Below are 27,399 nucleotides of genomic sequence, written 5' to 3'. Positions count from 1 at the left end.
TTTACCAGTATTCAAGATGATAATTATTATTACAGAGGTATATAAATTTATGCCATTGCTTAATTCCTTTGTTTTGTCTTTGTTTTAGTATGGTCAGGGCGTGAGTTGGGGTGGGCAGTCGATGTTTGTTTTTCTATGTTGGTTTCTGTGTTCGGCCTAGTATGGTTCTCAATCAGAGGCAGGTGTCGTTAGTTGTCTCTGATTGAGAATCATACTTAAGTAGCCTTTTTACACCTGTGTTTTGTGGGTGTTTATTTTCTGTTCTGTGTTTTGTTGCACCGTTCAGGACTGTTCGTTTGTCGTGTATTGTTTTTGTTTCAGTATTCATTCATTCTTTATTAAATTACAATGAATACTTACCACGATGCACCTTGGTCCTCTCTTTCTCCCGACGACAACCGTTACAATTGCAATAATGCCCTTTTGGTTTTCAGTTGTTTTCGTGTGTTTGGAGGGGCTTTGCTGGCTTTTTAGGTCCAAGCGGTTTATTGAACATGCCTTAAGGTGATGTTTTTCATATTGTGTCTATTTCAATGAATATGTATGTTTATGTTTATCTGTTTATTTGTAATGCTGTGAAAAAACGTCCTTTCTATTCTTTCTGCATTGATGTTTTTTGTGGGTTTTGATGGGGTTTGTGAACTTGTCTCTGTGAAACACTGGGTAGGCCTACTATAGGGAGTGATAGAGGCATACAGAAAGTCACTAAGAACTGAAAAGACATCTGTGTAGTTGTATTTTGATGGGGTTTGTGAACTTGTCTATGTGAAACACTGGGTAGGCCTACTATAGGGAGTGATAGAGGCATACAGAAAGTCACTAAGAACTGAAAAGACATCTGTGTAGTTGTATTTTGATGGGGTTTGTGAACTTGTCTATGTGAAACACTGGGTAGACCTACTATAGGGAGCGATAGAGCCATACAGAAAGTCACTAAGAACTGAAAAGACATTTGTGTAATCGTATCGGTGTGTTTCATTGTAAATCCATTTTTAAACAAGCAAACCTACGCCTGAATTATTTAATCAACTTTGCTTGTTTGTTATATCAGTCTCAGACTGTTTCCCTAAATGGGCCTCGAGAACCTGTGATAGATGTTATTCTAATACAGTGTATTTCCTTTTGGTGAACGTCTTCTCAGGTTGAACTGGAGTTAGCTAATTGCTCATTTCTAGCTATTATCATCCATGCAGCATTTACTTATGGGATACAACATTCTCCCATTGTACGATTGACAACATCACAATGGTGTAAGTAGCAAAGTTTCACAATGCGGAAAAGGCAAATGTGATTTATTGCTTCTTTCGCTTTTGATGCAATCTCTCACCTCCGAATCCTGTTGAGCAGCAATAGACATGCAAGTGCTACACTTCAAAACAATGGACAAAGGCACATTTCTTTGCCAGATTGTGATGATACAGATTCAAGATCTTTAAAACATCCTAAAACATTGGCATTTCTGTCTGATGTCTAGATACACAGTATCTAGTTCTTAATGATTATGATACCAAAACCAAAATGACTGATCATATTGTAACTTTATCTCATGCAAATACATTCTTTAAGCATGTTTAACTGACTTTCTACAGAATGTGGTATGAAATACTTTGAACAAACGTAGATGTTTTTGGCAGTTTTATTGTGTGTGTGTGTGTGCAATGACACAGAGGAAGTGAGGGTGGAGAACCACTAACCACATTGATCAATTCCTTTTTGCCCTGCCTAGTCCTTAGAAGAAACTAACACAGCAGGAGATAAAGAAACAGTATAGTACAGCGATTCACAAAATATCATCAGAAGCAACATAACAGTAAAGTGAAAAGGTTGTTTTAAGTTTTTATAGGATGCCCATCCTGTGCTGAGTTTGGAAATGTTTGGACAGATTTCTAATGGTAAATGTGTGATGCAGGGTTGATATTCACGGGGAAATGTTTGGCACTGTGTATGGACTGATATGGATGACTGTTACCGTGAGCTTGTTCATCTCAACGGGACATCCCTCGCCCACACCGATGCCTGACCAGTATGCCAGAGGACTGGTGAGTTGTCCTATGTTGTCTTCATTTTTTACCTTGTCAAAACCGCTTTACTTAGTATAAAATAAATGTGCTCCATCGAAGACATTCGTATATTTTTGTTTATAGACTTTTTTTTTTGTTTTCGCTTATAGCCTATGTATGTAAATCATTGTTTGTAATTTCAGACGTAGCCACAACGATATTTAGAAAATGTTTAGCCTACATTTTGGTGGGGGGGGGGAAGTAAACATATATTAATACCACAGTGTTTGAAATGTAAAATGGAACCAACCGTTAAACGTTATTGACTTTAGGAACAATGTGTGGTAAACCACTATGGGGCACTCCCTCTTTTGACAGTTGACAAATCAAAATTTCATATGACTGATGAACAGTCCTGAGATTTAACTCCCTCAGTGCTGTAGTGCACTTACCAAGAATCGCTACAATACACAGTAGGCCTCTGCATTAACTCGCTCTGCTCCAGCGAGTTAGTGCACATAGATTAGAGCAGTGGTTCCCAAATTTGTTATAGTCCTGTACCCCTTCCAACATTCAACCTCCAGCTGCGTCCTCTAGCAACGGGGTCAGAGCACTCTCAAATGTTGTTTTTTGCCATCATTGTAAGCCTGCCACACACACACTATACAATACATTTATTAAACATAAGAATGAGTGTGAGTTTTTGTCACAACCTGGTTTGTGGGAAGTAACAAAGAGCTCTTATAGGACCAGGACACTAATAATAATATAATAATAATCAATAATTGTGCTCTTTATTTAACCATCTTACATGTAAAACCTTATTGGTTAATCAAAAATTGTGCTTGAAAGGATGCACATAACTCTGCAATGTTTGGTTGTATTGGAGAGAGTCTCAGTCTTAAATTATTTTCCACACACAGTCTGTGCCTGTATTTAGTTTTCATGCTAGTGAGGGCCGAGAATCCACTCTCACATAGGTACGTGGTTGCAAAGGGCATCAGTGTCTTAACAGCGCGATGTGCCAAGGCAGGAAACTCTGAACACAGCCCAATCCAGAAACCTGGTAGTGGCTTCTGATTAAATTCAATTTTCACAGAACCTCTTGTTGCAATTTCGATGAGGCTCTCTTGTTCAGATATCGATAAGTGGACTGGAGGCAGGGCATGAAAGGGATAAGGAATCCAGTTGTTTGTGTCGTCCGTTTCGGGAAAGTACCTGCGTAATTGTGCACCCAACAGACTCAGGTGCTTCGCTATATCACATTTGACATTGCCAATCATACAATGATGGAAATACCTGTGTGTTGTCCTTGTTAATTCAGACAAAGAGGAGATCAAATTTGTCCTGCACATTGAACATAGTTGCGGAGAGTCCCTGTAATTCCAGATTCAGACTATTCAGGCGAGAAAAAACATGCAGGGTGCAGATAGGCCAGTCGTGTGAGAAACTTGTCATCATGCAAGCGGTCAGACAAGTTTAGATTATGGTCAGTGAAGAAAAATTTAAGCTCGTCTCTCAATTAAAAAAAACATGTCAATACTTTGCCCCTTGATAACCAGAGCCCTTCTGTATGTTGTAAAAGCATTACATAGTCACTGCCCATATCATTGCAAAGTGCAGAAAATACAAGAGAGTTCAGGGGCCTTGCTTTAGCAAAGTTAACCATGTTCACTGCAGTGTCCAAAATGTCTTTCAAGCTGTCAGGCATTCCCTTGGCAGCAAGTGCCTCTCAGTGGATGCTGCAGTGTACCCAAGTGGGGTCAGGAGCAACTGCTTGCACGCGCGTTACCACTCCATTATGTCTCCCTGTCATGGCTTTTGCACCATCAGTACCGATACCAACATGAGCAGAAGCTACGTTTGGCTACATACGGACCGTAGGTGGAATTCCCGCAAGAGAGTAACGGTTAATGTGATTGGATGTTCATTGTTTGACTAGGCTACCTGTATTTGACATTGTGTTGTTATTTAATTTAATTTTTGGCAGTGAAACGAGGCTACTCAGGCAAGAAAAAAATCCTCACCCAAATGTATAGCTGTTACATCTCCCCCTGCCACGCCGCCAACTTCTCATCCAGTGTCTCCCTAAACCTGCCGCCACTCCCCCAGTGATCTCTCGCTCTCTGTCTCTATGTGGGTGTATGTGATTGTGTGAGTAGAGACATGTTTGCTGGAGGCAGAGCAGATCCCCACCATCTGCAACCTGGTCCATAATCAAGACATCTACAAATAATCAACACTGTCACCTCCACGCTGCCAGATCGTAGCCTCTGCTCAGTCAGTCTGCATTTCAAGCCATATGTTCCTGCATTGATCTTGTTATCCCGTTGTGCATGTCTTCCCTAGGTAGACGCTACTTTTCTCTCTGCTACAGTACCGGCCGTTCTGACTCTGGTCCCTGTCTCCCTCGTCTCGTCAGTCCTGCTTCCCTGCCCTGGACCCCCGTTCTAATTCTGCTCCTGACCTGCTTACCTGGCTCCTACTCCCCTTGTCCCAGCCTTAGCCTCAGTTCCTGGCTCCTTGCTACCTGCCCAAGCTGGTAGCAAGGAGCCAGCAGAGAACTGGAAGGAGAGGCGGCCAAAGTAGGAATTGGCCCTGGGGGTAACACGTGAAATACACCTGCTGGAGCGCACGGGTGGGTGCGGCTATGGTGACCAGCGGTGACCAGCAAGCTGAGATAAGGCGGGACTTTACCTAGCATGGTCTTGTAGATGACCTGGAGCCAGAAGCGAGGGCCAGCCAACGAGAGTGTACAGCTCACATTGGTGGGTAGTATATGGGGCTTTGGTGACAAAACGAATGGCACTGTGATAGACTGCATCCGATTTGTTGAGTAGGGTGTTGGAGGCTGTTTTGTAAATGACATCGCCGAAGTCGAGGATTGGTAGGATGGTCAGTTTTACGAGGGTATTATTGGCAGCATGAGTGACGGATGCTTTGTTGCGAAATAGGAAGCCAATTCTGGATTTAACTTTGGATTGGAGATGTTTGATGTGAGTCTGGAAGGAGAGTTTACAGTCTAACCAGACACCTAGGTATTTGTAGTTGTCCACATATTCTAAGTCACAACCGTCCAAAGTAGTGATGCTGGGCAGGCGGACAGGTGTAAGCAGCGATTGGTTGAAGAGCATGCATTTAGTTTTACTTGTATTTAAGAGCAGTTGGAGGCTACGGAAGGAGGGTTGTATGGCATTGAAGCTTGTCTGGAGGGTAGTTAACACAGTGTCCAAAGAAGGGCCAGAAGTATACAGAATGGTGTCGTCTGCATAGAGGTGGATCAGAGACCCACCAACAGCAAGAGCGACATCATTGGTGTATACAGAGAAGAGAGTTGGCCCAAGAATTGAACCCTGTGGCACCCCCATAGAGACTGCCAGAGGTCGGACAACAAGCCTTCAGATTTGACACACTGAACTCTTTCGAAAAAGTAGATGGTGAGCCAGGCGAGGCAGTCATTTGAGAAACCTTAGTTTCTCTTTAAATACCTTAGTTACCTTATCCCTGTTGGGTTCACCTGCTCTGCCCCGCCGAACAATAGCCCTGTTGGAAAATATAAATGGACTGTTTGAAAAAACAAATAATTATTTATTTAGAAAATGTGTATCACATTTTTATTTGGCGTACCCCCGAAGGCATTGCGCAGTAGTACCTGGGAATACCTGGACTAGAGGAACGGAACGTGCAATATAACGCCCTGGATCAGAGCTAGCATTAACCCTGCAAACCTCATTAACCCTCTATCTGACACCAGGTTATGAAATATTTATAGTTAAACAATGAACAGATTCTTCATCACATAAGAGCCACACAAAACAATGAAAATACCCATTGTATCACCGCCGTTGTGTCTAATGTGTTGGATCAGTTATGTGTGTAAGCTTTCAGGGCTAGGCCTACCTAGTTGGCTATCCTGAGCTTGATCTGGTAGCTAGTTGGCTATCCTGAACGCGATCAGCTAGCTACTTGGCTATCCTGAGCGCAATCAGCTAGCTAGTTGGCTATCCTGAGCGCAATCAGCTAGCTAGTTGGCTATCCTGAGCGCGATCAGCTAGCTAGTTGGCTATCCTGTGAGCGATCAGCTAGCTAGTTGGCTATCCTGAGCGCAATCAGCTAGCTAGTTGGCTATCCTGAGCGTGATCAGCTAGCTAGTTGGCTATCCTGAGCGCAATCAGCTAGCTAGTTGGCTATCCTGTGAGCGATCAGCTAGCTAATTGGCTATCCTGAGCGTGATCAGCTTCAGTGATCAGGGATTCACAGTCTGGTTTCACTCAGGATTCACTGCATTACAGCAAGACCTGAAGAGAGAAACACTATGTTGATGGTAATTGTGTGGTGCTAGAACATCTGGGGGATGAACACATACCACATGACCTTGACAAAGGTTCAAGGGTTTTTATTAGTCACATTTAAAAACATGAAATGACAGGAATTTAAGACAGGAACTAAAAAAAAACATCAAAATACATCAAATATAAAAGTCCTTCAAATATCAAAGTGCAGTTTATGATTGAGATATTGTCTCAGGCCATATTGTCTGTTTTAAGTGATACCGGGAATGTCTCTGGTTAAAAAGGTGTATAACACTGGGAAGGAAAAGTCCCTGAGGTGGTTTGTCCCTGGAGCGCCGTGTGCAGGGGGTTGCTTTCATCAGCTGTGATGCTCCTCCTCTGCTCTCTGTTAGGATTGGTTGAGCCGGTATGGGTACCTCCCTCCTCCTGACCCTCGCACGAGCAAGCTGCAGACGAAGGATGGGATCGAGCAGGCGATCCGCGAGATGCAGAGATTCGGAGGGCTCGAGGAAACGGGCAGACTGGGTAACCCACTGTCAACTTACAGTGAAGCTTTGTCACTTGACCCTTTAATCAAGTCTTTCATTGCAACTCGTGTTGTGCACAAACACTGGTGATATTCTGTGAGGGGCCTTGAAGACACAAAAAATGGTTTTCAATTAACATTAAGATGCTTGAAACCATTGGTAACACTTTAACCATTTTTAAGCAGGGGTAAGCATGCATGATATTCTACAATGTCTTATAACAAGGCTCATAAATGTTGTGTCTCTACGCATAAAGTGTTCCACCGTCTCAAATTGACTGTTTAGATCATTATAAGATGCTTATAAAACATTATAAATGGGTCATACATGCTCATGATGAGTCTTACAATGCATTATAACAGTATTATAATGCATTATACCTGGATGCTTTAAGTCACCGGGTGTCATGTGTGATTGTTTCGCCTCTGTATTTTCAGATAAAGACACTCTCAATCTCATGCAGACGCCTAGATGCTCTCTCCCTGACATTGTGGGATCAGAGGACATGTTGAAAAGGAAGAGGAGGAGGAAGAGATATGCCCTGTCAGGCCTTCGCTGGGATAGGACCGACCTGACATGGAGGTGTGCAAAATTTATCGTTGGGACAAACAGTTTCACACATTTGAGTATTCTTCTGTGTAGTGTAGTACTGCGCAGACCTGGGTTCAAATAGTATTTGTCATCTTTCAAATGCTTTGAGCATTTGATTTAGCCTGCCTGGAGTGTCAAATGGGTGTCATTGGTTCCTTTGCACCAGGTACTGTGCCATACCTGGTAAGTAGTATAATAGTGTGTTTTATTTATTTGTTTGTACTACTGATGTCCTTCCTGTATCCAGTGTCCACAGTTACCCAAACCCCTCCCGTTCGACCTCTGTCTCACGCCCGGACACGGTGGAGGCAATCCTGACACTGGCCTTCAAGGCCTGGAGTGACGTGGCTCCCCTCAGCTTCCGACAGCTCTCTGGGAGCGACAGAGAAGATATGGGGCCCGGAGGGGACATCCGAGTGTCTTTTACCCGCTCGCTCCATGACGACGGGTACCCTTTCGACGGTAGAGGGGGCACCCTTGCCCACGCCTTCTTCCCGGGGAGGGATGACGTCGCCGGGGACACGCACTTCGATGACGATGAGTACTGGAGCTATGGAGGTATTTAAAGATAGTCAGATGGATGGATGGATGGATGGATGGATGGATGGATGGATGGATGGATGGATGGATGGATGGATGGATGGATGGATGGATGGATGGATGGATGGATGGATGGATGGATGGATGGATGGATGGATGGATGGATGGGTGGGTGGGTGGGTGGAAGGATGGATCTTCAATTACCACAATAACTACAGACAGAGAGAGAGATGCTATTGACCGACTGATTAACACAGCACCTGCTGGTTTCTCAGGGGACAGCAGTAGCACAGACCTCTTCACAGTGGCGGTGCATGAGTTTGGCCACGCCCTGGGTCTGTCCCACTCCTCCTCGGATCCCTCCATTATGAGGCCCTACTACCAGGGAGCTGTGAAAGACATCTCCTCCTACAACCTCCCTCTGGATGACAGGATGGCCATTCAAGAGCTCTACGGTAGGGTGTCTTATTTGATGGACAGTTTTTTTTTAAATAGATTCTTTAAGGATTCTATATTATGTTGAGAGTTGTGGGAAAGATAGACAGAAAATGTGTCACAAAGGCAGTGGGCTGGATTCAAAACCCACGCCGGAATCCGACGAACGTGTGTGGATTATGCAGCGGCACAAACCGCTAGACCACCCAGGCCACACCAACCCATAACACTAACCCTAAACCCACCCCAACTCTAATTCTAACCCTAACCCCAGAACCTTAACACTAACCATTGTCGTGGAGAATCGTAACAAAATTGAACACTTACAAGAACTTGTGAATTCAATATAGGCCTCTAATACAAACATCAGAAGCCTAGATGGTCCGCGGAACACACACTTTCCCAGAGCACTGGCTCTGTCTTTATACACACACAGTATATGAGTCCATTCCATATGTTAATGAAGTTACTTCCCTCATGTCATCGGTCACCATTATCTTTCAGTCCAGGCTTCTTCCATGTTCATATCTAATAACGCCTGTATCCGCTCTTGATTAGATTACAATGGTGGCAGGACCCTCTCATGTCCTAAAATTATGTCCTTTACCCTCTCTATCTAATCTTTATAATGATGTCCTGCTCCTTCCATAATAGATAATGTATTTAAGGGTCACCTCCTCCTCTTTGCCCTAAGCCCTTATGCACAGTAAAGCACGTATGGCTTCGGCCATTACACTTATGTCTGTTTAATCTTTGGTTTCCTGTCCGCTTTCTGTTTGTGGTCTAATGTACACCTATCTTTGCTCAATAGTGTCATATCTGTCTCTATATGTAACAAAAACTACAACACCATAAACCAACATAAGCTAACCATAACTAAATGGGAAATTCAATGTAGGTTTCTTGGTCAGTCATGTCACTTAGTTTTTCCCCTTGGTGCCACATCTGTCCTTGTCTTTTACGCCACCTCTATTTGCATAACCCAAACCTCCCTCTTTCCTCAAGCCTTTTCCTTCCTCTTTCTGGCTTAACAGTGGTGGGGTTATTTCCTGCCCTTACGTTACTGTTGTTGTTTACGAACTCGCTGCAGTTATAAAATACCATATTACAGTGTTAGGATTTCACAATGCAATTCAGGGAAACAGATCCTAATTTTGGTGCACATAGAAAGGAGTCCTAAGTGCATTCAGGTGTGTGTGCCGTAACAGATGTTCTTCAAAATAGACAAAACATAGGCTCATTATGTTCAGAAAAATCCAAAGTATGATGCCATGTTATCTTGTAACTGTCCATCAAACTTAGGGATCGTAAACGTTGACACTGAGGGAAATGCTGTAAATTAAGACGACTCTATGCAGTTTGAAAGATGAGACGTTCAGTATTATAAGAAACACCGCTTTGATGTCATACAAGCAACACCTGACTGTAAGTAAGCATTTCACGGTACGGTGGTATTTGGCGCATGTGACAAATAAAATGTTATTTCATTTGACATGAGTTTTATGATGTGAAAATGTGAAGTGCATATTTGGAGCGTTTGAGCCAGAGCTCTGAAGTCATATAGATCATGTTACTGTACACCCACTGCGTTCCAATTTAGCCATTTATCTGTCCAAATCTGCCATTTTCAACCCATATACGAGTATGTGTCTTCACTGACATTTTCAACCTGTCCCTGACTGAGTCTGTTATACCAACATGTTTCAAGCAGACCTCAATAGTCCCTGTACACAAGAACACCAAGGTAATCTGCCTAAATGACTACTGACCCGTAGCACTCACGTCTGTAGCCCTGAAGTTCTTTGAAAGGTTGGCTCAAATCAACACCATTATCCCAGAATTCCTAGACCCACTCCAATTTGCATACCAGCCCAACTGATCCATAGATGATGCAATCTCTATTGCACTCAACGCTGCCCTTTCACACCTGGACAAAAGGAACACCTTTTGAGAATGCTATTCACTGACTACAGCACCGCGTTCAACACTATAGTGCCCTCAAAGCTCATCACTAAGCTAAGGACCCTGGGACTAAACACCTCCCTCTGAAAATGGATCCCGACTGGCCTCCCCCAGGTGGTGAGGGTAGGTAACAACACAACCGCCATGTTGATCATCAAAACGGGAGCCCCTCAGGGGTGCCAGGTCAGAGTACTCCTGTACTCTCTGTTCCCTCATGACTGCATGACCAGGACAATCATCACAATCATCAAGTTTGCCGATGACACAACAGTGGTAGGCCTGATCATCGACAACAATGAGACAGCCTATAGGGAGAAGGTCAGAGACCTGATGGTGTGGTGCCAGGACAACAACCTCTCCCTCAATGTGATCAAGACAAAGGAGATGACTGCAGGAAAAGGAGGACCGAGCACGCCCCCATTCTCATCGATGGGGCTGCAGTGGAACAGGTTGAGAGCTTCAAGTTCCTTGGTGTCCACATCACCAACAAACTATCATGGTCCAAACACACCAAGACAGTCGTGAAGAGGGCACGACAAAGCCTTTTCCCCCTCAGGAGACTGAAGAGATTTGGCATGGGTCCTCAGATCCTCAAAAGGTTTTACAGCTGCACCATCGAGAGCATACTGACTGCTTGCATCACTGAATGGTATGGCAACTGCACAGCCTCCAAACACAAGGCCCAAACAGAGGCTAGTGCGTATAGCCCAGTACATCACTGGGCCAAGCTTCCTGTCACCCAGGACCTCTATATCAGGCGGTGTTAGAGGAAGGCCCAAAGACTCCACCCACCCTAGTCATAGACTGTTCTCTCGGCTACTGCACGGCAAGCGGTACAGAAGCGCCAAGTCTAGGTCCAAAAGGCTTCTTAACAGATTCTACCCCCAAGCCATAAGACTCCTGGACAGCTAATCAAAGGGCTACCCAGACCCCTCTTGTATGCTGCTGCTACTCTCGGTCACTTTAACTCTACCTACATGTACATATTACCTCAGTTACCTCAACTAACCGGTGCCCCCGCACATAGACTCTGTACCAGTACCCCCTGTATATAGCCTCCACATTGACTCTGTACCGGTACCCCCTGTATATAGCCTCCACATTGACTCTGTACCGGTACCCCCTATATATAACCTCCACATTGACTCTGTACCGGTACCCCCTGTATATAGCCTCCACATTGACTCTGTACCGGTACCCCCTGTATATAGCCTCCACATTGACTCTGTACCGGTACCCCCTGTATATAGCCTCCACATTGACTCTGTACCGGTACCCCCTGTATATAGTCTCCACATTGACTCTGTACCTGTACCCCCTGTATATAGCCTCCACATTGACTCTGTACCTGTACCCCCTGTATATAGTCTCCACATTGACTCTGTACCTGTACCCCCTGTATATAGCCTCCACATTGACTCTGTACCTGTACCCCCTGTATATAGCCTCCACATTGACTCTGTACCGGTACCCCTGTATATAGTCTCCACATTGACTCTGTACCGGTACCCCCTGTATATAGCCTCCACATTGACTCTGTACCGGTACCCCCTGTATATAGTCTCCACATTGACTCTGTACCGGTACCCCCTGTATATAGCCTCCACATTGACTCTGTACCGGTACCCCCTGTATATAGCCTCCACATTGACTCTGTACCGGTACCACCTGTATATAGCCTCCACATTGACTCTGTACCGGTACCCCTGTATATAGCCTCCACATTGACTCTGTACCGGTACCCCTGTATATAGCCTCCACATTGACTCTGTACCGGTACCCCTGTATATAGCCTCCACATTGACTCTGTACCGGTACCCCCTGTATATAGCCTCCACATTGACTCTGTACCGGTACCACCTGTATATAGCCTCCACATTGACTCTGTACCGGTACCCCCTGTATATAGCCTCCACATTGACTCTGTACCGGTACCCCCTGTATATAGCCTCCACATTGACTCTGTACCGGTACCCCCTGTATATAGCCTCCACATTGACTCTGTACCGGTACCCCCTGTATATAGCCTCCACATTGACTCTGTACCGGTACCACCTGTATATAGCCTCCACATTGACTCTGTACCGGTACCCCCTGTATATAGCCTCCACATTGACTCTGTACCGGTACCCCCTGTATATAGCCTCCACATTGACTCTGTGCCGGTACCCCCTGTATATAGCCTCCACATTGACTCTGTACCGGTACCCCCTGTATATAGCCTCCACATTGACTCTGTACCGGTACCCCTGTATATAGCCTCCACATTGACTCTGTACCGGTACCCCCTGTATATAGTCTCCACATTGACTCTGTACCGGTACCCCCTGTATATAGCCTCCACATTGACTCTGTACCGGTACCCCCTGTATATAGCCTCCACATTGACTCTGTACCGGTACCCCCTGTATATAGCCTCCACATTGACTCTGTACCGGTACCCCTGTATATAGCCTCCACATTGACTCTGTACCGGTACCCCCTGTATATAGTCTCCACATTGACTCTGTACCGGTACCCCCTGTATATAGCCTCCACATTGACTCTGTACCGGTACCCCTGTATATAGCCTCCACATTGACTCTGTACCGGTACCCCCTGTATATAGCCTCCACATTGACTCTGTACCGGTACCCCCTGTATATAGCCTCCACATTGACTCTGTACCCGGTACCCCCTGTATATAGCCTCCACATTGACTCTGTACCGGTACCCCCTGTATATAGCCTCCACATTGACTCTGTACCGGTACCCCCTGTATATAGCCTCCACATTGACTCTGTACCGGTACCCCTGTATATAGCCTCCACATTGACTCTGTACCGGTACCCCCTGTATATAGTCTCCACATTGACTCTGTACCGGTACCCCCTGTATATAGCCTCCACATTGACTCTGTACCGGTACCCCCTGTATATAGCCTCCACATTGACTCTGTACCGGTACCCCTGTATATAGCCTCCACATTGACTCTGTACCGGTACCCCCTGTATATAGCCTCCACATTGACTCTGTACCGGTACCCCCTTTATATAGTCTCCACATTGACTCTGTACCGGTACCCCCTGTATATAGCCTCCACATTGACTCTGTACCGGTACCCCCTGTATATAGTCTCCACATTGACTCTGTACCGGTACCCCCTTTATATAGTCTCCACATTGACTCTGTACCGGTACCCCCTTTATATAGTCTCCACATTGACTCTGTACCGGTACCCCCTTTATATAGTCTCCACATTGACTCTGTACCGGTACCCCCTGTATATAGCCTCCACATTGACTCTGTACCGGTACCCCCTGTATATAGCCTCCACATTGACTCTGTACCGGTACCCCTGTATATAGCCTCCACATTGACTCTGTACCGGTACCCCCTGTATATAGCCTCCACATTGACTCTGTACCGGTACCCCCTGTATATAGCCTCCACATTGACTCTGTACCGGTACCCCTGTATATAGCCTCCACATTGACTCTGTACCGGTACCCCCTGTATATAGTCTCCACATTGACTCTGTACCGGTACCCCCTGTATATAGCCTCCACATTGACTCTGTACCGGTACCCCCTGTATATAGCCTCCACATTGACTCTGTACCGGTACCCCCTGTATATAGCCTCCACATTGACTCTGTACCGGTACCCCCTTTATATAGTCTCCACATTGACTCTGTACCGGTACCCCCTGTATATAGCCTCCACATTGACTCTGTACCGGTACCCCCTGTATATAGTCTCCACATTGACTCTGTACCGGTACCCCCTTTATATAGTCTCCACATTGACTCTGTACCGGTACCCCCTTTATATAGTCTCCACATTGACTCTGTACCGGTACCCCCTGTATATAGTCTCCACATTGACTCTGTACCGGTACCCCCTTTATATAGTCTCCACATTGACTCTGTACCGGTACCCCCTGTATATAGTCTCCACATTGACTCTGTACCGGTACCCCCTTTATATAGTCTCCACATTGACTCTGTAGCGGTACCCCCTTTATATAGTCTCCACATTGACTCTGTACCGGTACCCCCTGTATATAGCCTCCACATTGACTCTGTACCGGTACCCCCTGTATATAGCCTCCACATTGACTCTGTACCGGTACCCCCTGTATAGAGCCTCCACATTGACTCTGTACCGGTACCCCCTGTATATAGCCTCCACATTGACTCTGTACCGGTACCACCTGTATATAGCCTCCACATTGACTCTGTACCGGTACCCCCTGTATATAGCCTCCACATTGACTCTGTACCGGTACCCCCTGTATAGAGCCTCCACATTGACTCTGTACCGGTACCCCCTTTATATAGCCTCCACATTGACTCTGTACCGGTACCCCCTGTATATAGTCTCCACATTGACTCTGTACCGGTACCCCCTGTATATAGCCTCCACATTGACTCTGTACCGGTACCCCCTGTATATAGTCTCCACATTGACTCTGTACCGGTACCCCCTGTATATAGTCTCCACATTGACTCTGTACCGGTACCCCCTGTATATAGCCTCCACATTGACTCTGTACCGGTACCCCCTGTATATAGTCTCCACATTGACTCTGTACCGGTACCCCCTGTATATAGTCTCCACATTGACTCTGTACCGATACCCCCTGTATATAGCCTCCACATTGACTCTGTACCGGTACCCCCTGTATATAGTCTCCACATTGACTCTGTACCGGTACCCCCTGTATATAGTCTCCACATTGACTCTGTACCGGTACCCCCTGTATATAGCCTCCACATTGACTCTGTACCGGTACCCCCTGTATATAGCCTCCACATTGACTCTGTACCGGTACCCCCTGTATAGAGCCTCCACATTGACTCTGTACCGGTACCCCCTGTATATAGCCTCCACATTGACTCTGTACCGGTACCACCTGTATATAGCCTCCACATTGACTCTGTACCGGTACCCCCTGTATATAGCCTCCACATTGACTCTGTACCGGTACCCCCTGTATAGAGCCTCCACATTGACTCTGTACCGGTACCCCCTTTATATAGCCTCCACATTGACTCTGTACCGGTACCCCTGTATATAGTCTCCACATTGACTCTGTACCGGTACCCCCTGTATATAGCCTCCACATTGACTCTGTACCGGTACCCCCTGTATATAGTCTCCACATTGACTCTGTACCGGTACCCCTGTATATAGCCTCCACATTGACTCTGTACCGGTACCCCCTGTATATAGCCTCCACATTGACTCTGTACCGGTACCCCCTGTATATAGCCTCCACATTGACTCTGTACCGGTACCCCCTGTATATAGTCTCCACATTGACTCTGTACCGGTACCCCTGTATATAGCCTCCACATTGACTCTGTACCGGTACCCCCTGTATATAGTCTCCACATTGACTCTGTACCGGTACCCCCTGTATAGAGCCTCCACATTGACTCTGTACCGGTACCCCCTGTATATAGTCTCCACATTGACTCTGTACCGGTACCCCCTGTATATAGCCTCCACATTGACTCTGTACCGGTACCCCCTGTATATAGCCTCCACATTGACTCTGTACCGGTACCCCCTGTATAGAGCCTCCATATTGACTCTGTACCGGTACCCCCTGTATATAGCCTCCACATTGACTCTGTACCGGTACCACCTGTATATAGCCTCCACATTGACTCTGTACCGGTACCCCCTGTATATAGCCTCCACATTGACTCTGTACCGGTACCCCCTGTATAGAGCCTCCACATTGACTCTGTACCGGTACCCCCTTTATATAGCCTCCACATTGACTCTGTACCGGTACCCCCTGTATATAGTCTCCACATTGACTCTGTACCGGTACCCCCTGTATATAGCCTCCACATTGACTCTGTACCGGTACCCCCTGTATATAGTCTCCACATTGACTCTGTACCGGTACCCCCTGTATATAGCCTCCACATTGACTCTGTACCGGTACCCCCTGTATATAGCCTCCACATTGACTCTGTACCGGTACCCCCTGTATATAGCCTCCACATTGACTCTGTACCGGTACCCCCTGTATATAGTCTCCACATTGACTCTGTACCGGTACCCCCTGTATATAGCCTCCACATTGACTCTGTACCGGTACCCCCTGTATATAGTCTCCACATTGACTCTGTACCGGTACCCCCTGTATAGAGCCTCCACATTGACTCTGTACCGGTACCCCCTGTATATAGCCTCCACATTGACTCTGTACCGGTACCCCCTGTATATAGTCTCCACATTGACTCTGTACCGGTACCCCCTGTATATAGTCTCCACATTGACTCTGTACCTGTACCCCCTGTATATAGTCTCCACATTGACTCTGTACCGGTACCCCCTGTATATATTCTCCACATTGACTCTGTACCGGTACCCCCTGTATATAGTCTCCACATTGACTCTGTACCGGTACCCCCTGTATATAGCCTCCACATTGACTCTGTACCGGTACCCCCTGTATATAGCCTCCACATTGACTCTGTACCGGTACCCCCTGTATATAGTCTCCACATTGACTCTGTACCGGTACCCCCTGTATATAGCCTCCACATTGACTCTGTACCGGTACCCCCTGTATATAGTCTCCACATTGACTCTGTACCGGTACCCCCTGTATAGAGCCTCCACATTGACTCTGTACCGGTACCCCCTGTATATAGCCTCCACATTGACTCTGTACCGGTACCCCCTGTATATAGTCTCCACATTGACTCTGTACCGGTACCCCCTGTATATAGTCTCCACATTGACTCTGTACCTGTACCCCCTGTATATAGTCTCCACATTGACTCTGTACCGGTACCCCCTGTATATATTCTCCACATTGACTCTGTACCGGTACCCCCTGTATATAGTCTCCACATTGACTCTGTACCGGTACCCCCTGTATATAGTCTCCACATTGACTCTGTACCGGTACCCCCTGTATATAGTCTCCACATTGATTCTGTACCGGTACCCCCTGTATATAGTCTCCACATTGACTCTGTACCGGTACCCCCTGTATATAGTCTCCACATTGATTCTGTACCGGTACCCCCTGTATATAGTCTCCACATTGACTCTGTACCGGTACCCCCTGTATATAGTCTCCACATTGATTCTGTACCGGTACCCCCTGTATATAGTCTCCACATTGACTCTGTACCGGTACCCCCTGTATATAGTCTCCACATTGACTCTGTACCGGTACCCCCTGTATATAGTCTCCACATTGATTCTGTACCGGTACCCCCTGTATATAGTCTCCACATTGACTCTGTACCGGTACCCCCTGTATATAGTCTCCACATTGATTCTGTACCGGTACCCCCTGTATATAGTCTCCACATTGACTCTGTACCGGTACCCCCTGTATATAGTCTCCACATTGATTCTGTACCGGTACCCCCTGTATATAGTCTCCACATTGACTCTGTACCGGTACCCCCTGTATATAGTCTCCACATTGACTCTGTACCGGTACCCCCTGTATATAGTCTCCACATTGACTCTGTACCGGTACCCCCTGTATATAGTCTCCACATTGACTCTGTACCGGTACCCCCTGTATATAGCCTCCACATTGACTCTGTACCGGTACCCCTGTATATAGTCTCCACATTGACTCTGTACCGGTACCCCCTGTATATAGTCTCCACATTGACTCTGTACCGGTACCCCCTGTATATAGTCTCCACATTGACTCTGTACCGGTACCCCCTGTATATAGTCTCCACATTGACTCTGTACCGGTACCCCCTGTATATAGTCTCCACATTGACTCTGTACCGGTACCCCCTGTATATAGTCTCCACATTGACTCTGTACCGGTACCCCCTGTATATAGTCTCCACATTGACTCTGTACCGGTACCCCCTGTATATAGCCTCCACATTGACTCTGTACCGGTACCCCCTGTATATAGTCTCCACATTGACTCTGTACCGGTACCCCCTGTATATAGTCTCCACATTGACTCTGTACCGGTACCCCCTGTATATAGTCTCCACATTGACTCTGTACCGGTACCCCCTGTATATAGCCTCCACATTGACTCTGTACCGGTACCCCTGTATATAGTCTCCACATTGACTCTGTACCGGTACCCCCTGTATATAGCCTCCACATTGACTCTGTACCGGTACCCCCTGTATATAGCCTCCACATTGACTCTGTACCGGTACCCCCTGTATATAGCCTCCACATTGACTCTGTACCGGTACCCCCTGTATATAGCCTCCACATTGACTCTGTACCGGTACCCCCTGTATATAGTCTCCACATTGACTCTGTACCGGTACCCCCTGTATATAGTCCTGCTTGTTATTTTACTGCTGCTGTTACTTTTATTTTCAATGTTTTACTTTTTTCTTAACTACTTGAAGCATTGTTGGTTAAGGGCTTGTAAGTAAGCATTTCACTGTAAGGTCTACAGCTGTTGTATTCGGCGCATGTGACAAATAACATTTGATTTGATTTGATATGCGTGTAAAGGGTTAAGTCATAACGCGTTGGAGAAGATCCAAGGTTCCTCCCTTTTGACCTTTTCCGCCAATGCGTTTTGAGAAGGAGGCAAGGAGAGAGTACGATTCACCCTTTCTCTCTCCCCAGGGAGGAAGGAGAGCAAGCCTACAGTGCACCCTGGTGGCAGTGGTTCAACTCCCAGTCACCCTCGCCTGCCCAGTCCTCCACCTCCAAGGCCAACAAAACAGTGAGTGAAAACATGTCTATGCCTGATTCACACTATAGACCAGACTGGAACCATACTGTGCTGGCCGGAATGGTTTCTTTTCACATTGTCCTTTCCAGCACGGTTCCAGCAACTATGTTAACCAGGCCATCCCAGTACAGCTTGGCTTGGATCAGCTCGGTTTGACTGAGTAGTGTGAAATGGGTACAATATTTCTTATCTGTCCAAACAGGATTAAGCTAATTGTTTCTCCATGGTTCTCATACACTGATGTGTGACGGACACGAAGGACAGACATCAAACATTTTTGTCCGTCATTTTTCACGTGCATCTTAAATTCAAAATGTTACCTAGCGAGATACATAAATGATACTGTAGCTGCTGAGATTTAACCTGATAAGAAAATCGTTATTAGATATTTCATAAGTGTAGCTGATGTTGTCATTATGACACAACACATTTGTAATATTGAGTTGCACCCCCCCCCCTTTGCCCTCAGAACAGCTTCAGTTCATTGGGGCATGGACTCTACAAGGTGGCAGTCCACAGGGCAGTCCACAGGGATGCTGACCCATGTTGATTCCAATGCTTCCCACAGTTGTATTGGCTGGATGTCCTTTGTGTGGTAGTCCAGTCCTGATACATACGGAGAACTGTTGAGCGTGAAAAACCCAGCAGCGTTGCAGTTCTTGACACAAACCGGTGCACCTGACACCTACTACCATACCCCGTTCAAAGGCACTTAAATCTTTTGTCTTGCCCTATCACCCTCTGAATGGAGCACATACACAATCCATGTCTCATTTGTCTCAAAGCTTAAAAATATTTGTTAATAGCCTGTCTCCTCCCCTTCATCAACTCTGATAGAAGTGGATTTAACAAGTGGCATCAATAAGGGATCTTTGCCTTCACCTGGATTCACGTGGTCAATCAATGTCATGGAAAGAGCAGCTGTTCTTCATGTTTTGTATACTCAGGGTATACAGTAACTGTGTCCTTAATCAATCACTCAAATCACTCACAGTATTGAGTGTCAGGTTGCCACTGAAGTCCAGTGTCTTTACTCTTCTCTGTCTTTCTTCCATGACCAGTTCGGACCGCTCTTTCCAAAGTCGTTGTGAGGGCGGCTTTGATGCTGTGGCAAATATCAGAGGAGAGGTCTTCTTTTTTAAGGGTAAGAGAAATACAACAGCCGTGACAATGTGTTTACACAATTACACAAACATAAATGCTTTGTTGAACGGCCTATTTTGTCTGCAGAATTACCGTCGTCACAAAATAAATCTTCAGAGGGAAGGGTTTTTCTTAACAGTAAAGAGTTTTTAAACAGAAGTGCTCTTCAGCTAAATGGGATCCCCTACAGTGACAGAAATACTGCCCAGAAATGACTTACTTGAACAGAAAGGGGCACACATACCCACAGCCATGATAACTAGCCTAACAACTAAGGATGGTGTGGTTTCATGTTTTAAAACATTGATAAATGTTATATCTTATGTGTATGGGACATTCTTGCGGTGGCATTTGCATCTCTCACCTTTACATCCATGATAAACACTTTAAAATGAAAAAATAGTTACCAGGGGTGGAAGTAACGAATTGCAAATACTCTCGTTACTGTAATTGAGATATTTTTTGAGTGCTTGTACTTTTTAGATGATCTTTCTAAGTCTGTAATTTAACTTTCACTTAAGCACGTTTTGAATGAAGTACTTCGCTACCTTTTTAAAACCATCCATTACAGAATGCAATTTTGTACGTTATCCATAATAGTAGATCCCTCTCGGAGCCAGAAAAAATCTGCTCAACGTTGTTGTCAAATCAAATTTCACACGTCGCACCAGTACAGGCCAATCAAACCAAGCTATGCATACAATATGAGTGATGATGGTCGGAAGGTTTTCAAAAAGGCTAAAATAACTTAAGTTTAGTTCAAGATGTATCATGAAAAAGAGGAAACGTTTTTATCAAAGTGACATATGTGAAACCAATGGAGATTTTGTATTTTAAATTATAAAACTATTTTTTGCAAGTAGCAAGTAACAGCAACAACATTCTCAGTAACAGTTACAGAAACATTTTTCTTGTTGTGACTGTGATATGTTGTTGTTTATCTACTTTAAAAAGAGTGGATAAGAGTGTCTGCAAAATGACCAAAAAGTAAATGTGTATGTGAAAATGAACATTCCAAAATGACCTACAAAGCACACTGGGTATTATTATTGGCCTTGTTTCGAGGCAGAGCTCATTTCAATAATACTCAGGGTGCTTTGCAATTGTTAATTTTTTCATTACATTAACATTGTACTTATTTAGCTGATGCTCTTATCAAGAGCGACTTACAAATTAGTACATTGATTTTTTTTCTAGGTGATACAACAACATATCACAATTGGATCAATTACATTTTCCCTCGACAATATACATGCATATGTTGTTGATTTCCCAGATGCTCTTATCACACCGTAATGCTTCACACTTCTGATATTAATGTACAGGTGAAAAAGGGTGGGTCACAAAATTTGAATGCTTTAAAAAAAAAATGGTCTGGAAAAGTATTTTGTATTTTGAAAATAAAAATTACAGTATTTTGAAAATACAATATACAAAATACGTTGGAGTGTAGTTTATCCCAGTGTAATTCCAATTTCAAAATGGCGTGGAAATTCAAATCGAAAGGAAGAGAGACTGTAGATTCATCAAACTTTATTATGAGATGTGCAAATCTGGAGCAATGATCAATCCACTCAACAGTGCAGAGTTAAGAGCCCAACGAACAAGAGTTGGGTCTCAGTTTTTATAACCTTTGTCTACGTGGCAGTTTAGCAGGTGTGTGAGATCATGATGTGAACATAGTGTACAAACAAGTGATAGTGCCACTTCTACTCAAACTAGCCTCTGTTCTCTTCATATCTCCACACAGCTATGCCCTTGAAAGATATGAAAAGAACAGGAGGGACCAAAAACTGGTGACTCTCAAATGGCCCTTTGTCTTTGGCCGCCTGACTAAGTTACTCAGAAACAAGGAAAAACACTGGCTTCTTCTTACATGAGAGAAACAGACAGTGAAAATGTACAGGTTTAAGGCTCATACAGTGCATGTGCATAACAAAGTTTGTAATTAAATTAAGTAATTAAAATACGTATTGCAAATACATCTCTGCTTGCAGCTAAGTTAGCCTGTTAGCTAAATGGTTAACTATCACCTGATGATGATAGCCATTGTGGCTAGCATGTCCCTATGTGTGGTGATGGCTAGCTAACTAGCTATCGATGGAGGTTATCTGGGCTGGCTAACAACATTTAGACTGAAGTCAGCAAGTGAGCTAGCTAGTTAAGTGAAATAACTAGCTAGCTAGCTAGCTAATACATTTAGAGAGACATAGGATTTAGAGAGACCTAGGATATTTAGCTATGTATTGTGCTTTGTGTGTGTAAATTAGGATAACGTTAACCTAAAAGCCACAGAATCAGTAAGTCAAACTGTGCATGCAACTGTGTGAGTCTACACAATAGGTACAGCTAAACATGGACTCATCTCAACATTAGACAACTTTTTAGGTTTGAGAACATCTGAAAAACTTACTTCAGTCTCAATATCTGAGAATAAGTATGGAAAGTGTTTGAGCTATTGCAATGTCAGTGATATGATGATCTAAATTACCACATAAAGCACAATTTGCTGAAATATTCAATATGTGTATGTTGTGCATTTGCCACTATAAAGGTTTAGTCTACCTGAAGCATAATTTGACACATTGATAGGTGACGAGACAGAGCAACAGACGCAATTTGCTACCTAATCTGATGAAGATGATTTCTTATCATCACTGATGCCCAAAAGGTCATAAGGAACAGGGGAGCTGGATGGGCACCTTGTCTTTGTGTCAGTCAAGGTGGATTTGCTTCATTTCTTTCCATACCTCTGGTATTTTGGTATTTTATTTGGATCCTCATTAGCTGTTGCAAAAGCAGCAGCTACTCTTCCTGGGGTTCAACACAAAACATGAAATGTGAAATAATACCGAACATTAATAGACAACAGTTCAAGGACAGAACTACATGAATGTAAAATAATGACAAAAAGCGCACATAGCCTGCATATCAATACATACACACAAACTATTTCGTTGAAATAGGGAAGAGAAGATGTGCCATGAGGTGTCACTTTATCTGTTTTTAAACCAGGTTTGCTGTTCATTTGAGCAATATGAGATGAAACGGAGTTCCATGCAACATCGGCTCTATATAATACTGTACGCTTTCTTGAATTTGTTCTGAATTTGGGGACTGTAAAAGGGTTGGGGGAAAAAGGGTCTGGTGGGGTAAGTGTGTGTGTCAGAGCTGTGTGTAAGTTTACTATGTAAACAATTTGGGATTTCCAACACATTAATGTTTCTTGTTAAGGACGTGGTACCGAAGTGGGGACCACAATCAGCGGAAATGCTCAAGAGCGCCACCATAGAGGTTGATAAACCTCAAACTTTCATTAAAATTGACATACAATATACTGAATTAAAGCTACACTCGTTGTGAATCTATCCACCAAGTCAGATTTGTAAAATGCTTTTCGGGGAAAGCATGAGAAGCTATTATCTGATACCATGCACCCTCAAAATACTGCAACGTCACCTAAAACGACAGATTTTGCATTAGCCGTCGCAAACGAAAACGCTGAAATAAAATATAAAACATTCATTACCTTTGACGAGCTTCTTTCTTGGCACTCCTAGATGTCCCATAAACATCATTTAGGGTCTTTTTTCAATTAAATCGGTCCATATATAGCCTAGATATCGAGCTAAGAATACTGTGCGAGTAAATAAAAAAAATTGCATTTCATAACGTAACGTCATTTTTTTTAAATTCAAAAAGTCGACGATAAACTTTCACAAAACACTTCGAAATACTTTTGTAATGCAACTTTAGGTATTAGTACACGTTAATAAGCGATAAAATTCCTCAGGAGGCGATGTGAAATGTTTAGCTTGTCCGTGGAGAAAAAGATGTCTTGAAATGGTCGACCAAAAATCTGGGCGGGGACAGTAGGGAAGGAGTTCCCTTGTTTGGGTTAGACCAAGAATCAATTGCGAAACAAATGACGTGACTCTAGACAACCTGTGGAAGCTGTAGCCAATGTAAACTCGGATCTATTTAATTCGGTTCGCTTTGAACAATTGCCTGTAGTCGCGGAAGGATATATTTTTCCATTTTCAGTGAACAGATTTTCATGCACTTTTCGATGAAACGCCCGTTCTGTAAATGCCACAGGCGTGATTTAAACAGTTTTGGAAACGTCTGAGTGTTTTCTATCCACACATACTAATCATATGCATATACTATATTCCTGGCATGAATAGCAGGGCGCTGAAATGTTGCGCGATTTTTAACAAAAAGCTGCGAAAATTCGCAACATCCTTAAAAGGATTTATAAAAATAACAAGTGATGCAGTCAGTCTCTCCTCAACTCTTAAGAGAGACTGGCATCAATAGTATTTATATCAGCCCTCTGATTACAATTAAGAACAAGACATACTGCTCTATTTTGGTAGGTATTTCCTTGCTGCACTCAACCACACAGCTGGACAATAATAAGATAAGACAAAACTAGGGCCTGCAAGACTTGCTTTTTATTGTGATCGAAATGATTAACCAAATCACTTTAGTAAATGCATTTAAAGGGGTTATTAATGACCATAGATTTAAGCTTTAAGAAAATCCTGAATGACCAAAAATGTGTCGTTGGTGTGACCATCATTGCTGTTACTACTCTTTCTGGTGGCACAATGTTATCATCATTAAACAATATTGTAAGTCATTAAGCTGTCAAATTAGTTGATTTAGAATGGCAAAATGTACCCAAATACATTTAAATAAAATACAGCATCTGGAAGTCCTTTTTGTTGTTGTTGTATTGCCTAAATGCCACAGCAATTCAAGAACGACCTGTATATGAACCATACAGGCAACACTCAAGCCCAAATTTGACGTAAACAATTAGCATCTCATTTTCCACACAGCCTCTTTAATTATTATGTTGTTTGTGTCAGGTCCACATTTCTGGAGGATGCAGAGGACAGGTAATCTTGTCTCCCTCAACCCAGCCCTGATTAGAAACTTCTGGATGGGGCTCCCCCCTGAAACCAACAAGATCGATGCCGTTTACGAGAGGAAGAGCGATGGCATCATCATCTTCTTCATCGGTGGGAAAGACAACAGCACTGTTGTAGCCTTGTGTCATGTTCATTATGGGACGCAACGGAAACATTTAGCAAAGGAAAATTAAAATAAGCATTTCTTATTGGAGGTACTCCCTCCCTGTTTCAGTCAGTTTTCTTCTGTTTGGTGCCTAATGAACATGCCCCTAGTTAGAATTGAAAACATAAGAACTATGCTACAGTGGCTAATATCCTTATGAATTTCATTGTTGTTGTGATGTAAAACAAAGGTGATTTCCTCCTCCTATCTTTTCCTGTGCAGGAGCTCAGTACTGGGTGTTCAAAGACAATGTGGCCCGCCCCGGCTACCCCAGGCCTCTGGCAGAGTGGGGGATGAGGACCAAGGACGGCGGGAAAGTGCAAAGAGTGGAGGCTGCCTTCGTGTGGGCCCACAACGGGAAGACCTATCTATTCAGCATGGGTGAGTTCTGGAAGTTCGACGAGGGCCGAAAGGAGGAGGGGAGGAAGCCAGAGGGGGGCTACCCCAAAGACGCAGCCCTCTGGAGAGGGGTGCCAACGGACCCCGATGACATCATCAGCTGGGGAGAAGGTGAGGCCTTGAAAAAGACTTGAGCCTTGATGAGATGAAGGTGGGCTGCAGTGTTAATGTAGAGAAAGTGATAGTTCAGTGTTGTTCTACATAGCTAGGGCCAGTTGATTTTCTGAGCCATGTGACGCGTCAGAGAAAGTCTCTGCTTGGACACCTTGATCACATGTAACCACCGTTGAGCTCTAAAACTATAGTTAGTTATTATTCAGTTGGTTGAAACTAGTGAGCAAAATACTTTCTAGACCTCAACTCTGCTTAAAGTCCAACCAAATATATGATCTAAGTCTGCATCTTAGCTTGCAATGTCATACACAATCATTAAACAGCCCACCTGTGTTTCAAAGCATTTTAAACCAATTGTTTGATTATGTTACCTTCTAGGAGATGCTTACTTCTTTAAGGACAACCTCTATTGGGTCATGCAGAGAGGAGGACTGGACCAAGATAATGTCACTCCAAAATCCATTGCGGTGGATTGGCTCAGGTGTCCACATGTACCCACACCTACACCCCACCTTCCAGCCAATCCTCATCCAAGGGGAAAAGACTGCAGCTGTGACTTGAGCAGAGCATCTGCAATTCCCATTTGCAGTTGGTTGGTCCTGCTATCTGTCTTGGTAGTATTCAGCTGATTTGTTTTAAATTAACAAGGTAATAAAATTTGTAAAACACAGTCATGTCTACTCCTTTCTGAAAGTTGAATGATTATTTGAAAGGTATGTTTTGAGTAAGGGTGACTCTGTCTTTCTCTCTGCTATAGTCCTGCACTTATACCATTGAAGGGTCCTTCAAGGTAAAACATAGACAAGGTTGCAGATGTTGATGCAACTCAAAATTAGAAAGGTATTCTTAACGTTTTGATGCAACTCAAAATTAGAAAGGTATTCTTAACGTTTTGATGCAACTCAAAATTAGAAAGGTATTCTTAACGTTTTGATGCAACTCAAAATTAGAAAGGTATTCTTAACGTTTTGATGCAACTCAAAATTAGAAAGGTATTCTTAACGTTTTGTAAACTGAGTGTACATATATAAATGACGGGTACTTCTATAGTGTATGTAGGCACCAGAGTTGTGCTAAATTCAGAACTGAATTGAGAAAACCTCCTAAATTCCTATTTAATTGTTTGTATTGAAGTAGTAAACAGGATACAGATTTGCAATTCAATTTTTTTTAAAGAAAAATATAATTGAATTCAGTGAAATTCAATGAAATTCAAATGCTTCTACTATTCTATATTAGGTGTAGTCTACAAATATACATCTTGTACATAAAGATCTTGTACATTAATATTTTTGAAACAATTGATTTTCAAGACTAACCCTTAAAATGAATGATCGGGGAAAACTAACCCTGTATGCAAATATTCTAAGTTATTATATTTCATGAATCACTTCAATTTTGTTCAATATGCTACATTTCCCAGAATTAGTTTAACCCTCAAGTTGACCCTGAAGCTTTCACAAAGAGGCCAAACAAATTAAATGGTTGGTTGAAATGTAATGGGCTATTCTAAGCACTAAGGTTAAAAGAGTATATGAGCATTGTTTCCAGAGAAAGGGTATATATTATTATCTATCTGGAAGTGTGACTTGACAGATTCTATGACTGAGT

General features: G+C 43.9%; 1 protein-coding gene across 2 annotated transcripts; it reads left to right on the top strand.

The window, feature by feature from the left end:
• The first annotated feature begins 1,709 nt into the window (after window positions 1–1,709).
• Window positions 1,710–26,458, top strand: mmp25b (matrix metallopeptidase 25b). 2 transcript variants are annotated; one of them, XM_065007865.1, is made up of 11 exons: window positions 1,715–1,823; window positions 1,910–2,039; window positions 6,685–6,817; window positions 7,257–7,401; window positions 7,658–7,968; window positions 8,226–8,405; window positions 18,939–19,038; window positions 20,109–20,191; window positions 25,068–25,220; window positions 25,498–25,785; window positions 26,167–26,458. In XM_065007865.1, the coding sequence occupies exons 2-11, from the start codon at window positions 1,929–1,931 to the stop codon at window positions 26,415–26,417; spliced, it is 1,755 nt and encodes a 584-aa protein (XP_064863937.1). In that variant the 5' UTR covers window positions 1,715–1,823; window positions 1,910–1,928; the 3' UTR covers window positions 26,418–26,458. The 2 variants fall into 2 exon arrangements, with proteins under 2 accessions (XP_064863936.1, XP_064863937.1); XM_065007864.1 differs by having other exon boundaries at window positions 1,710–2,039.
• Window positions 26,459–27,399: the final 941 nt, after the last annotated feature.

This window comes from Oncorhynchus nerka, linkage group LG23 (assembly GCF_034236695.1).
Source record: "Oncorhynchus nerka isolate Pitt River linkage group LG23, Oner_Uvic_2.0, whole genome shotgun sequence".
NCBI lineage: Eukaryota > Metazoa > Chordata > Actinopteri > Salmoniformes > Salmonidae > Oncorhynchus > Oncorhynchus nerka.
The sequence above is the reverse complement of the archived record's forward strand: the minus strand, read 5'-3'. Positions and strand labels throughout refer to the sequence as shown.